The 17,912-nt window shown below is 37.3% G+C and overlaps 1 protein-coding gene across 1 annotated transcript in view; it reads right to left on the reverse strand.

Moving 5' to 3' along the window:
* LOC148951553 (uncharacterized) overlaps positions 1-17,912 on the reverse strand; it is a 70,772-nt gene that overhangs the window by 20,465 nt on the left and 32,395 nt on the right. The window contains exons 6-8 of the mRNA XM_089090327.1: positions 17,090-17,736; positions 11,830-11,910; positions 2,653-2,749 (exon numbers count right to left, since the gene is read on the reverse strand). Of these exons, the coding sequence (XP_088946453.1) occupies positions 2,653-2,749; positions 11,830-11,910; positions 17,090-17,736 (825 nt within the window). The remainder of the gene's footprint in view (positions 1-2,652; positions 2,750-11,829; positions 11,911-17,089; positions 17,737-17,912) is intronic.

The following is a 17,912-nucleotide window of genomic DNA, read 5'->3' on the forward strand; positions in this document are numbered from 1 at the left end:
CAAAGCTGCATTCATGGCCACTGAGTAAAATATCTTTTCCTGAAGGCGATGGTTATATTGATTGCACCAACTAGGGGTCTTTTCATCTCCAGGCATGGGCTGACAAGCCCCGATACAGATTTACTTGACGCCGAATCAAATCATCATTTTCATCCTGTTCTGCATTATCGTTCTGACACATTATTTGATCGAGCAGCCTTGTTTTTTTTCATTTATGATCATTAAGAGATTTAGAGTTGCTGCTCTTCTGAGAAAACCCACTAGCCATATTCAAACAACTGGTTGGAGTAGCTGATCCACTGACAGCACCAGAGATTACAGCCTCCTCTTCAAGCTGATCGAAGACCCTCTCCTGTTCGTACAAAAGAATTTCAACTGCAGTAAAATACTCACCACAAGTGGAAGTGGAGGGACCTGGAGTGCTGATTGGAAAAATACGGTTCACGGGTGATGCGATAAAGTACCTTATGTCACCCGCCAGCACTAGAGGCTTAACCATTTTGAACAAGAATTCCCTTCTTGTCAGTAAACCATCAAGAAGGCTTAGACACTCATCAATTTTATTTATCTTCAACATTTCGAAGTCCAAAAGTGCAGCTGTCACCATGAGATCATGCCTCTGGAAGCGAAAATCAAACTTGTTTTTCACATTTCTTTCAGAAGCAAAATATAGCTACTATCATTAGGCTGATCCTCAAGGTGACCTTTTAGGAGGCCCCACCAGAGTAGAGCAACATTTACGGGGGGGAAAAATCCTCTCCATAGCCTTGACTGTAGTAGAAAAATTTGGTAGTAGAGAGCAAAGTTCACGCATCAGTTCATATTCCTCATCCTGTAGAACATGGTCAGGTTTCCCAATATTACACAGAGCACTTGCCAGAGGGCCTTTCTACTGATAAATACTTTGCATCATACTATATGTTGCTGATTTGGTGATTTATTGTCCAATAGGTCTACTGTTCATTCTCACGATACAAGGGGTAGTGCGGACTTCTATGTACCTAGAGGTATTTCTTCCCGTTCATGTTTTCTGTTTTTTATAAAGGTATGCGGAAATGGAATAGTTTAAATAGTGATATTAAGATTATTGGAGACCCCAATATATTTAGAAAAACTATTAAGCAACTGCTTTTTGCTGAATATGAGTTTTAATTGATTGATTTATTTATTGTGATGTTTTGTTGATATGATGTCCCCGGAGGAAGTATAATATAATTATATCATTTTGTATTTATTGTTTAGTGTGGTGGTATTAGTGGTGTCGGTGGTCCAGTGTTCTTTTTGTTTGAAGGATTTTGTTTTATCTACCTCCGACAAGCTTTGCTTTTTGGGGGAAGTAGCAATAATCTTTTGTTTCTATGTTGTTTTTTTTTTCAATAAATCCTTCTCTCTCTCTCTCATTCCATCTTGTGGAGAAACCCCGTTCTAGGGACCTTTGTTGTTCATATCTTGATAATATAGGAGGCAGATCATCAGCAACCTGCACACTGGGCAACTGATTATCAGCATCAAGAGCCTCATCTAAATCACAAAATATTTCAAGGAATTCATTTCTATTTTAAATTTGCATTTTTTCGAGAAGGTTGTGAGGAAGACAAAAACTTGAAATATAAGTTTAGTTCTTCCACTTTGTACATTCTTCAATGTATATATGTAAAAACAAAATTGGGATGAGGGAGGGGGGAGGGGTTGATTATAAAAATTTTCCACCTTGCCTTCCGGCCTCTGTAGAATAGTTGCATTTTTGAATATGGTAAAACATTTATAAGTGAGGTATTCGAGGAATTTCATGGCTAGTCGAAGCTCATTTCAATTAGAAAATACTACATTGCAGCAAAGAAGAAAGAAACTAGTGAATGATAATATAAACTCCATAGTTGACGAGTAGATTCAAAATCTTTTTAGAGGATCCAAAATGTTTGCATGCACCGTTAGATACTAGATTTTGCATTATATTTGTCTTAAAATTTCCGGCGGCGACAGGCTATAAGATTTTCGGCGGCGTACCGCCTGTTTTTGGAGCGGCTTCGGGGACTATGCTAAAGATTGTCCTTTTCAGCCAACCGTCTAAGACTATACGAAAAGCTGGTCGTCCCCGGTTGGGGTGGGAGGGTGTAAAGAGGGAGGCTTTGAATAGACTGGGACGGAGGAGGAGCGAACATAGCTGTGCTGTCCTCAGGTGGCTTGGTGCCGCGGTAAGTTGTTAACAGTAGTAGTAATAACGACAAGGGCCTTTAAACTCGAAACCAAACCCTATGTACTTCTAACTGCAACGTCTGCACCTCACCTTCAACACAGAATTTCCTGCCATAATCATGGATTGTGTAGTAGTTGATGTAAGGATGTCAAAGGATGGCTCATCAAATTTTCCCTCCAGCCAAATGACCCTAGTTTGAGAGAGCTTACGGCACATTAGGAGAAAATGGCCATTCTTCACATTACAAGTCGGTAATTTTTCTTTGCTTCAGTACTTACCCTAAATTTCCAGTATTTGTATGCTTGAACTCCACAAATTTTCTTTTTATCTAAGATTGTCACTGAAAACACCATACTTGGTTTGAGACGAAATGAGCCTACATCTGCCTTCCAAAAAAAAATTATCTTTTGGAAATAGGATAAAGACAATCAACAGGTTGTCAATTAGATACTGACCTTTAATTCCCTTGGACTTCCTTTCCATTATTTCCTTGCGCAAGCGCTGTTGCTCTTTTAACTTCTCAAGATACTCAGAACCAAGGTTTAAATCCTCCTGAAATACAAAGAAATAACAACTTAGAATGATCTTTTTGAAACCTTAGGTACAATCTCAGTTAATGTCTCAAAAAGTACATTTTTATGCCTAAACTTTCCAAATTTCCATGAGATATCCTTTATATACTAATTTCTTCAATGGTTGTCCACTAGACTGTCCAAAAATATTACAGGAGACATATTTAAAATTTACAAAAATATTTTGAAACCTAGATTTGAGATTCCGATACTGAATATGGAAAGTTATCATTGTTTTATGAAGCCCAATGGCGAGCAAAGGCAAAAAGGAGATTGAGATTAAAACCGTTTCCCTTTGTTACCCATACCCACTATAGATATATTATGACAGTATAATCAAACTCAATAATTTTTGGCTACTACATTCTCGGCGCGTACAAATAGCTCCTCCCATTTAATCTACCATGAGCGGCCCAGTGTATATTTGTCAGTCACTGAATAATGTACAAATTTGTATTATTCATAATTGCGAAAGCAGAAAGAAATGTGGTGAGCCGGCGAAGTGGTTTGCTACAGTCCCATCTCACAGGTATGACTTAACTGAGTGGCCTATCTAGGATTTCTAAAAGAGGGGTTTGGATTAAATTTTAGCAAATACAGAAATTTCTAGTGCTAACTATTAATCAACACTGCAACAGAGAAACAGCCGGAATTTCATAAATAGTGGGAGAGGGATCCGCGGAGTGGTGGGAATATTTGAAATTTGCCACAAAATATTATACCACAGTTTTAGCACAGATTATCCATTAGGTTTCATAATATTCTGTGGTTTTAGATATTAGTATTGCACCATGGAGCGTCAAAACTTTTTTCTTCTTGGCAAGGAAAAAATATTCCCTTGAATTTTTCCTCTTTTATACTCTTTTTTCGGGCCATAAAAATGTCCTTCGAAATTTGACGTAGGATCTTTGTTTTTCTTCAAATAACTGGTGGAATAGCCATATCCAAGAAAATACTAAACGTCTGTTAAGAACTGTTTTTCGTGAAATTCTTAGTGAGTTTTCAGAAAATTGAAGGACATCAAAAGAATTGTATTTGTATTATAAGAAGAACACAAGTAATTCTTGTTATTATTATTGTTGTAAATATTCTGCCACGAACTTGCAAATTACGAAAAAGTATGAACTTTGTTCCTACTTCTCTACAATAATTTGATGTTTAAAAAGTCATACAGAAGACTATACCAATTTTCCATTTTTAAAGGAAACATAATATTTTTAACTTATTTCATTTTTATGTTCCTGGCCTCCCCCAGGCCATTCAGCGTGTCCTCATGTGGCGATAGGGGAATGCTCTACAGATATTTAGGGTACCTCCATAGGAATCACGGACCAAGGGGGGGGGGCCTTGTCCCTGGGGGTCCATAATAGAAACTGGGGCACGCTGGCCCAGGGTCATAAATACATGCGGAGGAGGAAGAAGGCCCCTCAAATGTACATTCAAAAGGACCCACTGGTTTGTCCACAAGTCCCATGAGTTAGGAACCTTCTCCCAGTAACGGGTTAAATTGCATGGTGATGCAGAACACCATCGCGGGAGGATCCTTTATAGGAAGACAACTGCGGCAGGGCGTAAGATCCAGGTCTATGGACAACGGCCTCTGCAAAGGGCTGCCTCGACCTTTTCGGGGTACCTGCAATACTGGGGACCTTGCGGTCAACTCTATTCCCACTTGAGGAGTGGCGCCCCTCGAGGAAATTGTAGCCTAGTAAACGACACAGCATTCGCACGGGATTCCGATTAATGGACAATTCTTCTGGGCTTGGTATGTTTTGACCGGCGTCTTCGGGCTGAAAAACCTCTTCCTAGCTGATTTATCTACTATGGGCTGCCTTCCCGTAGTAGCATAATATTTGTAGGCATGAATATACAATGAGTCGGAGGTAATAGGCTTGAGACTGTCTGTGCAGGATTTCGACACTTGTTGATAGAAGAGCATCGCCAAGTACTGAAAACCATGTTGTGACCAAGATGGGCCCAGAATTGCACAAAGCCTCCATTCATGGAGGTCCCAGGGACTTCTTGCTGTCTGGTTCTAAGTCGGCTTAAGCACTTCGGTGCAGACTTGAGAAGATATGTGATCCCCGTCCTGCACTGGTACACGGGATCATTGCTTTTCCTGGGACGAAAATAACTTCAATGATTTAAAGAACATGAAAATTGGAACTTTACGACGAATGTTACGACGTTGAAAAATGACCATCGTATCGACATTTTGACTGACGAATTCAGACGATTCGAACTAGGCTTATTAGGAGTTTCAGAAACTCATATCCCAGGGTTAGGAAGCATGAAATTAGGTGATATAGAATTTTGTTTACTCAGGCAGGAAGGATGGGGTACATAGTCAGGGAGTAGGGCTCGTGATGAATAAGGAAGCTGCTAAGGCTTGTTTAGGCTGGGAAGGTATTAATAATAGAATACTAATTGCTCATTTTATTACTAAAAAGTTCAGGGTATCAGTTATAGTAGCATACGCCCCTGTAGAACCAACTGACGGAGATACTAGCGACTCAGATGAATTTTACTTACTGTTACAGGAGTAAATCGACTGGGTCCTAGGTAGAAATATGATGTTTTTACTGGGAGATTTAAACGCCCAGGTCGGTAGAAATAGGGATAGATGGTATCCTAGCCTAGGTAAATTTGGTGTAGGAAAAGAAAACAGTAATGGAAACAGACTTTTGCAATTTTGTAGGTATAACAATCTAGTTATAACCAATACGGTGTTTGGTCATAAAATGGCTCATAAGTTAACATGGTACTCACGTGATGGTAATGCAGCAAACCTTATTGATTACGTTATAGTAAACTGAAGACTGGTAGGATCAATACAAGATACTAGGGTATATAGGAGTGCCGGTATTGATGTTAAAAGTAAAGATCAACATCTAGTAGTGTCAAGGGTTAATTTAAAGCTGAAATATCGGAAGGGCAACTACCTCCCGGGAAGTTATGATGTTAGTAGACTCCAGGATGAGAATTTGAGAGAAACTTTCCGGGAACAGTTGAATACTAAAATTGATAGTTTAAAATTTGATAATGTGGAAGATGGTTGGAATAATTTTAGAAAAATAATTTGTGAAGTTGCTGAAGGTGTCTTAGGGAAGAAAGCTAGGACTGCAGCTAATAATAGTAGTGAAAAAGCTTTATGTTTAATAGAAAGGAGAAAGGACTTGTACAAGAATTATCTGAGTTATAGATCATATGAAAACAAAAGGAATGTAAAGAAAGTGGAGAAAGTATTAAAATATGAACTAAGCAGGTGTGAAGTGGAGCCATGGATAATATTACCAAGGATCTGGAAGATGGAGCTAGACGGCATAATAGTAAAATATTGTACTTGCATGTTACCAATTTGAAGGAGTAGTCAATCCGGACTTGGCCCAGTTAAAGATAGGAATGGGGCCGCAATTAGCGATAAGGAAAAAACTAAAGAGAGATGGGCCGAACGTTTTGAAAATTTGCTTAACCGAGACAGAGTTGCAGGAAAAGATATAGATGAAAATGAAAAAGTTTGTGATACCTTGGATGTGAAGGAAGATCTGTTTTGTGAGGAGGAACTAGCAACAGTACTAAAAGGATTAAAAAAATAACAAGGCTCCAGGTGCTGATAGGGTGGTAAATGAGTTTCTTAAATATGGTGGCTCTGAGGTCAGAAATAAGCAATTGATGATTATGAACATGATTTTTGAAAAAGGATTAGTACCTAACGATTTTAGGAAAACCTTAATTAAGCCACTTTATAAGAAAGGTGATAATAGTGAGTGTGGTAATTATTGTGGCATTAGCATGGTCTCTGTAGGTAGTAAATTACTTAGTAATATGGTACTTTTTAGACTGAGAGATGCTGTAGACAAAGTTGTAAGAGAAGAACAGTGCAGTTTTAGAAAGGGTAGAGGATGTGTCGACCAAATTTTCACTCTTAGGCTAATAATTGAGAAGTGCCTGAGTTGTCAAACACCTTTGGCCCTCAGTTTTATAGATTATGAGCAAGCGTTCGATTCTGTTGATGAAGAGCTTTAGCAAAGGTTTTATCCTTGTTTGGTATACCAGACAAATACATGAAAGTGACTAGTGCTATGTACGAGAATATCACTGCTGCAGTTAAGGTAGGAAATGAGGTTAGCAGCTGGTTTTGTATTAAATCAGGAGTTAAGCAGGCTTGTGTTCTATCCCCCTTTATATGGACTATTTTGATGGACTTTGTTTTAAGGAGCACAGGAAAGGCAATCGGAGACCACGGAATCAAATGGGGAGGAAAAAGTCTCCTGGACTTGGATTATGCTGAAGATTTAAGCATCCTAGATGAAAGTGGGAGCAAAATGAATGAAGTTTTAGAGTTTTTGCGAGTTCAGGGTGTTAGTATTGGTTTGAAAATTAATGTTAGGAAGATTAAGTCAGTAAGGCTAGGAATAAGTGAAGACGAAAAGGTGACGTTGGGTAATGAAAAGATTGATCAGGTGGGCAGCTTCACTTACCTTGGTAGTATTATTAGTAAAGATGGTAGGAGCAGTGAAGATGTTGAAAGTAGAATAGCCAAGGCTCAGGGTGTTTTTTCATAATTAAAAAAAGTTTGGAAGAATAGGAAGATAAGTCTGCAAACCAAGATTAGAATATTAGAAGCTACAGTGATGACAGTGGTCAAATATGGTTCTGAAGCATGGATACTCCGAAAAGCCGATGAAGATTTGCTAGATGTTTTCCAGAGAAATTGCTTAAGGATTGTTCTGGGTACCCGGCTGACCGACCGTATTTCAAACAATAGGCTATACGAAAAATGTGGTTCAATACCGCTCTCTAGGGCTATAATGAAAGAAAGGTTGAGGTGGCTAGGGCACATTGTGCGGATGAAGGATGACAGATTGCCGAAGATTGTTCTTTTTGGTCAATCGTCTAGGGCTTAACGGAAAGAAGGTCGTCCCCGTCTGGGGTGGAAGGACGTCATAAAGAAAGATTTAAAGGAAATAGGAACTTCGCGGGCGGGTGTAAAAAGGGAGGCTTTTAATAGATTGAGGGTGGAGGAGGAGCGTGCGTAGCTGTGTTGGCATCAGGCGGCTTGGTGCTACGGTGAGTTGTTAGCTAGTAGTAGTAGTATTCTAGTTACCAAGTTACTTGTCAGTTACTAATGAAACTTTTTTTGTCCAGGGTACGTTTGGAGCCGAAGGGAGGGGGTATGGCTCCTCACTAGATCCATCAATGGCCTTACTTGCATAATATGTTTAATTATCATGCGGATTTCTAGAATTTTCTTTTTTGGAGAAAGGGAGGGGATTGAGTTTTTTTATTCTTTACATTCAGTTCTCGTTTTAGCTGTCTTGGCATAATTGGCTTCGCTTTCTAAGAAAATTGCCCTCGCTTAGGCTTTGAGCGGGGTCTGAAGACCCCCCCCCCCCGAAATGTTTGTCTGACTCGAAAAAACGTAACAAAAATGGATATAAACAAATTTTTATGCGTTTTTTGAATTTATTTTTGTGTACCCCCCCCCCCCCGAAAAAATCTTTGAGTAACCCCCCCCCCCTAAAATAAATCCTGGGTACGGCCTTGTATCAATATGCCACTTTTGTTGAAAATTGTGTGAATTTTTGTAGAAGGCTTTTTTTATGCTAAACGAAGAATAAAAAATTTAGACAAATTATTATTTTGCTGCTAAAATCTTTCATTCCTTGTGATTATTTGGAAAATTTTATATTCTATTCATAGGACAAAGAGTAACTGTTGAAAGGGGAAGGTTGGAACAAAGTAGTCAGTTTTTGAATTTCCTCAAAACCAAAAAAAGAACCAGTCAGGGGTCCTTGTTCATTTTATGTTCTATTACTTTTTTTACGTTGTTTTATAAATAGCTATATTTGATAATTTTCATCCTGAGGGGATAGTAATTTTTGATTAATTTTCCTTAACAATGTAATGCCATCTACCTACAATATATTAAATTATACCAACAGGTGTAATATGAAAAAGCGACTGGCTTCATCAAAACGCGAAATATAATTTATTGAGAAAACTAGCCTATCTTTCTGTAAAACCTGTTATCCAAAGAATATGAACCATATTTTTCAGCTTTCTCACTCGCCTATAATTTTTATAATGTTTAATATCTTTGTTAATCTGGTGAATATATTTATTTCTTTTAATAAAACCTTCTTCTTCTTTTTTCGAACTTCTTCTTCCTAATACCGTACCTTTTTTAGCGATACTGTTTTTACGATTTTACCTATTCATTTATGGGTACTAGTGCATTATGCGGGCACCGCTATAATAATATACTATATATGGAATGTCAAAAGGGAAATGCTACAGTCAAACGGAAGAGACAGATACCCGGTTATAATGGTTTATGAACAAAATAATAAGAATTACAAATTACAATTATGCGAGATTATAAGTTACACTTCACGGAAATAGTTATTCCAATCGACTACCGGATGTCTAAAAATTCCTAGTTCTTTTTCACACATGGCAATAGACGACCATTCTTTGGTCCAGAAATAAATGAAACGAGTAACAAATGGTATTTTACTATTAACAAACCATGTATTGACACGCAAACCGACTTTTTGCTTACATTGCTGTACACAACACCTCCAATATTGCCCAATAAGCTTCTCATACAAGTATAAAGTCATGGTGTGCTATATATATATATTTATATATATATATATATTTATATATATATTTATATATATACATATATATATATATATATATATATATATATATATATATATATATATATATATATATATATATATATATATATATATATATATATATATATATATATATATATATATATATATATATATATATATATATATATATATATATATATATATATATATATATATATATATATATATATATATATATATATATATATATATATATATATATATATATATATATCGTACTGGTGCATTATGCGGGCACCGCTATATACTATATGTGGAATGTCAAACGGGAAATGCTACAGTCAAACGGGAGTTATAATGGTTTATGAACAAAATAATAAGAAATACAAGTTACAATTACGCGCCCAGAACTGCAGTAAGAAATGTTATTTTACTATCAGCAAACCACGTATTGACACGCAAAGGGCAATAACCCCTTATCATAGGCAGCGCGCTAGCGCTACCTAAGCAACGAACGATGTGGGCACAATATGTTTTTTTTCCATTTCCGAGCACTTCGCATCGAAGGGGTTGACTTAGAAACTTCGAAAAGGAATCATTCGATTAGAAATTGAAGTGGATAGTGACCTTTTTAATAGTCAAAAGTGATTGGAGGGCAACCAGCCCCCCCCACCCCTAATTCCCCCAAACACATCCAATCAAAATTTTGAGATAGCCCTTTTGTTCAACGTAGTTGATTTCCAGATAGAAAATATGTTTTTGAGGAGGACACTGCCCCACAACCCTCGGGGGAAGGGCTTTAAGTTATGCCCTGAGGGCATATAAGAACGATGTTGGTTCAATGTACTATGTATTGTTTTTTTCCTTTAGAGCAGGGCACTTCATATGGAAGGGGTCGGGTCGTCGTAGAAACTTCAAAATGGGCTCATTCGATTGGAAATTGAGAGTTCGAGTACCCTTTTTAATAGTCGAAAGTGATTGGAGGGCAACTAGCCCCCCCCCCCCCCACAAATCAGCATCAATAAATAAATGAAACCCAAAACGAACAGAAATTACAATAAATAACTGAGTCAAACTCAAAACGAGCAGAAATTAACATAAGTTGGGCGCAAAATCCTTATGCCTTCCCAAGGCCAGAGCAAAATTTGCACTTTACTGAAAAAAGTACAAAAGAATGTGCATTGTCAGTTTAATATACATATACTGATATTTAGCAATCAAAATCTTAATATTATCTGATTTATTAAGGTTATAAAAGTAAAAACATTTATATTTTTTTCGGTAAAGTGCAAATTTTGTTCTGGCCTTGGGAAGGCATAGGGGTTTTGCGCCCAACTTATGTTAATTTGTGCTCGTTTTGAGTTTGACTCAGTTATTTATTGTAATTTCTGTTCGTTTTGGGTTTCATTTATTTATCGATGCTGATTTGTGGTAGTTTCACGCTCGGTAGAGTATTTGATTTAATTTTTGCTCATTTTTTGTTTAATGGAGTTCTTTACTTTTCTTTGAAAAACTTATTTTGTGGAAAAGGTTTTTTTAATTAATACTGTAAAAATTCAACTGCCTCTTTTTCTGTCTTAGGCAAATCCCAAATTGTAATTTTAACACTTGTATTAGATCAATTCCACTCTAACAACTGTTTTAGAACCGAGTATCTGTCTCTCCCGTTTGACATTCCACATATAGTATATAGCGGTGCCCACATGATCCACCAGTACCCATTTATGTTTGCCATGTAATTCGCTTGTGTTTGCTTTGCTCTTAGAGACTATTTTCAGCAGTCTGTATCTTGTTATTTTCAGCAGAAAATAACAAGAGAGTAAATTCGAGTGCGTCAGCGGGAAAAATAACAACACCATCTAGCTTTATGCCGCAAAATCACAGAGTTAGCAATAAAAACCTAAATATGAATATTATCTGTGGTTTATATCTTGTAGAAATCATTTTTTTTTCGAATTTGACCTCCAGGTTACATAATGGCAGACATTTATAAATTAAGTATATTAAATGAATTGCAGTAGATACAAAGCGAATAGCTAAATTTCGCAAGACAACAAACTTAAAGTTTGGTATGCTTTATCAGGAAATTACATCAACTGTTGGAACTTAAGATGTCTCAACTTTAGTCGAATTTAAAAAAAAAGGCCAATGGCCAGAGATATGCATCAATGTAAAGGGGAAATCCTTATAATCCTGAGATTTTGAGGGCATGTACTTAGCTCATAGGGTCGAAATAAAACGTAAAAAGGTATTCAGTGCGGAGAATTTCCCAGATATTTACAGAGGAGGATCGGATATGATGCTCGAAGAACAGCAAGTGACAAACGAATGCAGAAATCACCAAAAAAGAAGAAAAAAGGCTTACGCAGAATACTAATTCCAAAAAACTAAACAAAAAAAAAAAAAAAAGAAAAAGAAAAGGACTTACAGCCATTTTTTGTCGCCGCTTGGACTCTTCAGACTCAGTAACGACACTTATCAAATTAGGATTCCTGCCATCAGCCGTACGCTAAAGAAAATACAGAATTAAATCAAAACAGGAGAAAAAATGTCAGCTATCATAAGATCATGCCTTTATTCCTGTCACGTACCTAGTGTGGGGCCCCTCTGGCATGCACCACCATCCCCCCATAAACTTTGAAGGTTTCCATGGTTCGCTCTATATTTATGATTCATATTTTAGCCTCTCATATAATTTATTTCCCTCCAAAATGCTCTCGCCCCCCCCCCTTCCGAAGTAGCCTAAATTCCTATTTACGTGCCAGTACTATTGTACATTGATCTAAGGCTAATATTCATAGGGCATGTATAGCATTTTGGCCCTTCTGCACTACCTAACCTTAGTTTAAGACCAAAAGTAAGCTGAGTCGAGACAAAATAAATCACAGCACATTTATTAACAGCAATAATATCCTATTTACAGCTAAAATATAATGTAATACAACACTTTAATCTAGTCAAAATAGACAACATAATAAAAAAAGCAAAATAATAAAGAATCCAACACACAATCAGCTTGACCAATTTCAGAGGGGTCGTTGGAACTTCTTCCAAATTGGGATTGAAGGGAGCTCACAATTTGAACTGGTCAGCACGGACAGCGCAAATTTCATTATCTGACACAAGTAATCGCTCATGCTGAGAACAACGAGAACCTAGATGCATATCATTGAAGGTTGGAAAAGGAACCCGATCTGGTTAATTTGTGTGGTCTTTTAAAGAAACAAGTAGCTGCCCATACCAAGTGCTAAAAGCATATACCTGCTTCAACACCGAACTTGTTATGTGAGTAGGCACATTTACTATGCAATTTACTATGCATTTACTATGAATTTTATTTGGACAGATCAAAAAGACTTAATAGCTGCATCAAATACAGACCATATACAAAATCTTTTTCATTTTTTTCCAAGGAGTGATCGTATCGACCCAGTTGCCTCAGAACAGAACATTTATGGATCTAGATCGTCCAACGATCGTCCTTGTCAACCAACCATCTAGGGTCAAACAAAAAGAAGGTCAAGCCCAAATAAGGTGGGAGGTCGTAAGGAAAGACTTAAGGGAAATTGGAAATTCCTGGGATGTTTTGAATAGATTGAGACGTATGGGGAGTGTCCGTCGCTGTGTTGGCTTCAGGCGGTTTGGAGCTGCGGTGAATTGTCAGAAGTAGTACCTTTTTCAAGTGACAAAAGAGGTCGTGCGACATCAAGGCGTCGATTTCTGGTATTTCAACCCACCAGCAACTCATTTTAACCCAATCACAGCTGAAATGTAACAGAGAAGATACCCTGAGACGCCGATCAGCTCAGAATTTCTGGATCATCCTATTCAGATAAATATGATGAATACTAAACGAATACGGATTCAACTTCCGATTCCCCTTCATTCAGAAGAATAAACACAGGATGAAGCGTACAAAAAGGGTGCTGATAGTTGGGAAAGCTCCCTTCTTATTGCGAAGGGGATAGTTTTAACGGAATTAGTCATTATTCTTACAAAGGAGACTAAATTAAATAGAAAACAAGTTTTTATTTAAAATAGAAATGAAGAGTAACATTACACTTTAAAAAAGACCGAAATTATCCCGTATAGAAGGGATAAAGTAGGGTAGATATCTATGTAGCTCTCTTGGATGGGAGGGTAAATATGTACCCTCCCTCCTCCTAATCCTCCGCCCTGCACCTTAAAATCGATATTTGCTCTCAATCTTGAATTGAATTTTATTAGTGACCCGTCTTACAATCAGAAAGAAAAAACGGATCAGAAACAGGAAAAAGAATAAGAACAGTAATTACAAGCACGACCAACACTGGAAAACTACAAACAAAAACTGGTTGAGAAGGAGGAACCCCTCAAAGGGCGAATATTATAGTTTTTCTCATAGTTCAGACTGACCTACAATAGAAATCAACAATAGATCTCTAACGAAAGGTGGTGCTTGTAGCAGGGGCGGATCCAGGATTTTGTTTTAGGAGGGGGGGGCAAAATAGGTTGATCCGATAAACTTGCGTTAGGAGTAAGTTTAATTAACGCAAATTTGCGTTAATTGGGTAAATTACACTATTTTCGACTACCTTAGGGGGCGTGCACCCCTCTCGCCCCCTGGATCCGCCACTGACTTGTAGTAGATACCGTGCACACTTAAAAAAAATACTGTCCTCATATTTTTCTTATTATGGGTTCTCAAAACCTTCCAAAAGGGGGACAAAAACATTAAGTGAGGCAGGGCAACTCCACTATAGTCAGATACATGCAGCTTGAGCTTCTCCGCCTAGCAGAATATGACCAATCGATAGGCCAAGGTGCATGATATAATAGACGATGTTATATTAATTTCACCTAATCTCACCGTAGAAACCTCCTCTGGGCTATTGAAGAAACAAAACAGTAGCCATATCTACATTAAATTGTAGACCAAGAGTTGCATAGCCTCTTTCAAGCCAAATATATCAAGGACAAATGCTCTAACACAAGAACAATCGGATAAAAAGGCATGCTTTTTTTCTGGAATGCCTCAATACTGGATGGGTTTATTGATGCCATTTACTGTTAAACAGTACAATTTTCAAGTCAAAATATTTTGAAAAGCAGTCGGTAAATAAAACACTTGCAATTACCAACTGGCTATATCTGTTGTTCATTAAAAAATTCTTTCAGCAAGACTTTCATGAAGATGGTGGGAAGCTCCCTTAATATACAGGAAAATTTCTGTCCGTTACAAGTTCCAATCTCACTCTTTACTTTCATCTGGAAAAAAACTTTTTTTTTTGCTATTTTAAAAAAAAAAAAAAAAAAAAATGCCTAATTCATCCCCATTTTCTAAGATCTTAAGGTTCTTTTACGTCCACAGTCTGTCTTATGGTCACAGCTCTGCACTGAACGAACCTCATTGGTCGGAATTAAGTAAAATAACACTCTTTTATTAATCAAAATCAACTGTGCTGTAGGTCCATTGTTCTAATTCACAGCATATTACTTCGGAAAAAGCTGCGTTATAATTTTCATATTATCTGTTTCAACAATGAAAAATTGATGGGAATCAATTCAATCGGTGAGTATATTCTCATGGGAATTTGGTCTAAATTAAACAACCAAGTTTTGATTCTCAAATTTCAAGCTTTCCAATTTCATATTTTGTGCCTCAAAATTCAAATCCTGAAGGAATAGAGTTATTTTATAAGCATTGAAAGACGGTAGCTATTAACATAAAAACGTTAGGGTGAATGACCGCTTCATGCAGTTGTAGCTCTGTCGCAAAATTCCGTGTCTTTGGAAACATTTTCAGTAGATTTTTCTTCAAAAAAAAAAAAAAAAAAAAAAAAAAAAGCAAAAAAAAAAAGCAAATTTCAAAATTGTAATGCGATGAAACGACATTGCTAAATCTCAGCTATCGAAATGATATCTTAACGAATTTAGTGTTTAACCCCCCCCCCTCCCCCTAAGCCCAACCTCTATATTTTCCTAGAGACTAATGGAGTGTTACATAATTTGGAGTCTTAAAATACATTCTGTAAGGCGTCTACACCCCCCCCCCCCCGTCCCTTTTTCTTTTATGGACTAGATGATTTTTTTTAGAATGATTACACTACCATGCGGCATTACTTTCTCTGAAACTGGGAGTCTCAATATATAGTTTATAGATATTTTAAAATCAATTTGCTATCTCAGAATATTCAATCGATAGTGATTTGGTTATCTTTAGTGGAAAAAATTCAAAATTCCATAGCTTTATAGATTGAAAATTGAAACCTCTACAGTTATCTAATATGCTGAATTTGATGCAGTGATTTTCATTAAGATGGGCCGCTTAAAGCTGAGCGACTTTGCTTGAAAACGCCCACTCACAAGCTAAAGTGGCAAAGTTTACGTTCTCATTGAAAGCCTAAGAATAACACGGTCATTAGCTACATAAAACAGTGTTATGCTGCAGTAAGCACTGACCACAAAAGAGGCCCCTGGTACATCCCATACTGTTTTCCAAGTAGAGTTGGTCAACTTAGACAAAAACCCCTTTGCCAAACAGTAGATAGAAACGTCATTTCTGATTCTGGAAAAGCAAGAGAACCATGCACAGCCCTTACTGTTTCAAAGCTATAACTATACATCAGCTTAGTTGTATCAACTTAGACTGAACTCCTAAGCAAACTAGTAGCTATCATGTAATTTCCGATTCCAGAAAAGTAAAAGATGCCCCCTGGCACATACCTTACCATTTTCAAAATGTTTTTGATCAACTTAAACTAAACTCCCTTGCAAACTAGTAGCTACTAATGTAATTTCGGATTCCATAAAAGCCAAATAAGCCCCCTGGCACATACCTTACCGTTTTCAAAATGTTTTTTATAAACTTAAACTAAACTCCTTTACAAACTAATAGCTAGCAATGTAATTTCTTATTCCAGAAAAAATAGGCCCCTGGCACATCCCTTACCGTTTTCAAAATGTTGTTGATCAACTTAGACTAAACTCCCTTGCAAAGTAGTAGCTACGAATGTAATTTCCGATTCCAGAAAAGCAAAAGATGCCCCCTGGCCCATCCCTTACCATTTTCAGAATGTTGTTGATCAACTTAGACTAAACTCCTTTGCAAAGTAGTAGCTAACAATGTAATTTCCGATTCCAGAAAAGCAAAAGATGCCCCCTGGCACATCCCTTACCATTTTCAAAATGTTGTTGATCAACTTAGACTAAACTCATTCGCCAAACTAGTATCTAGCAATGTAATTTCCGATTCCAGAAAAGCAAAAAAGGCCCCTGGCACATCCCTTACCGTTTTCAAAATGTTGTTGATCAACTTAGGTTAAACTCCTTTGCAAACTAGTAGCTAAGAATGTAATTTCGGATTCCAGAAAAGCAAAAAAAACCCCTGGCACATCCCTTACCGTTTTCAAAATGTTGTTGATCAACTTAGACTAAACTCTCTCGCAAATTAGCATCTAGGAATGTAATTTTCGATTCCAGAAAAGCAAAAAATGTAGTTTTTCAAAATGTAGTTTGTTAACTTATAGAAAAACTCCTTAGTAAACTAGTAATATCCTATTACAAGTAATAAATTCAGAATCATCAATGAACAATCACACAAATGATAGAGTATTTTAACTTTTTTTCCGCTGCCATTTATATTGTTTGATTTTTTATGGTTTTTTTCTCCTTAGTCATTTTACCTTTCGTGTGGTTTTAAGTCTTACCTTCCTTGACAGGACGTTTCTCAGATCTGCATGGTTTTTCTTCCGCCTTTCTTCACTTTGAAAACCTAGTCGTTCATGAACTGGTCTACGTTCAATTTCCAGGGTTTCCTCAATTGACCTACGCTCAATTTCTGTGTTATTATAGCAATTCAAGTTTGCCATTCTTATTTCTTCTCGATGAACTATACTCATAGGACTTATCACAGTTCGGTATCTGTCTAATTGTGAATCACTAAAATTGCAAGACTGAACGTCAGATTTAAAACGGTGCAGTTCTTCATGAGGATGGTGTATAAAGGATGGAGGAGGCTGGTGAGTAGGAGGTTGATGAGTAGGAGGACCACTCCACGGAGGACGCACTAAGTCATTAGGAATTGTAAATCTCATTGCAGGTGGAGGTCTTGAGAAGTCTAATCTTGGTGGGGAAGTTCCAAAGCGAAACGGTTCAGGTCCAAGAGGAGGCCTCACAGCAGCAGGGGGTCGCATAGAAGGCGGTGGTCCTAAATTCGGAGGTGGCCCTACAGTAAGGGGCGGCCCTGTGGTCGTAGGGGGCGGCCCTCCGGTCGTAGGTGGTGGCCTGTTGAAGCTCATTGGGGGTGGCGTAAAAACAGGTGGTCCTGGTGGTGGGGCTGTTATCCTTGGTGGAGCTAAAAGAAAAAGAAGAAAAGTAAAAAAAAAAGCTTGATTTACTATAAATTAAGGATCAAGAAAATCAACTAGGTCTTCCGAAGAGTAATTAATGGACTTAAGAGACAAAGCATATCCTAATAGTATATAAATAAATCTAAGTTTGAATGAATTGCAACAAATTTAATCAAGATTT

This window comes from Artemia sp. Qi Xiang Cuo, chromosome 6 (assembly GCF_049724085.1).
Source record: "Artemia sp. Qi Xiang Cuo chromosome 6, ASM4972408v1, whole genome shotgun sequence".
NCBI lineage: Eukaryota > Metazoa > Arthropoda > Branchiopoda > Anostraca > Artemiidae > Artemia > Artemia sp. Qi Xiang Cuo.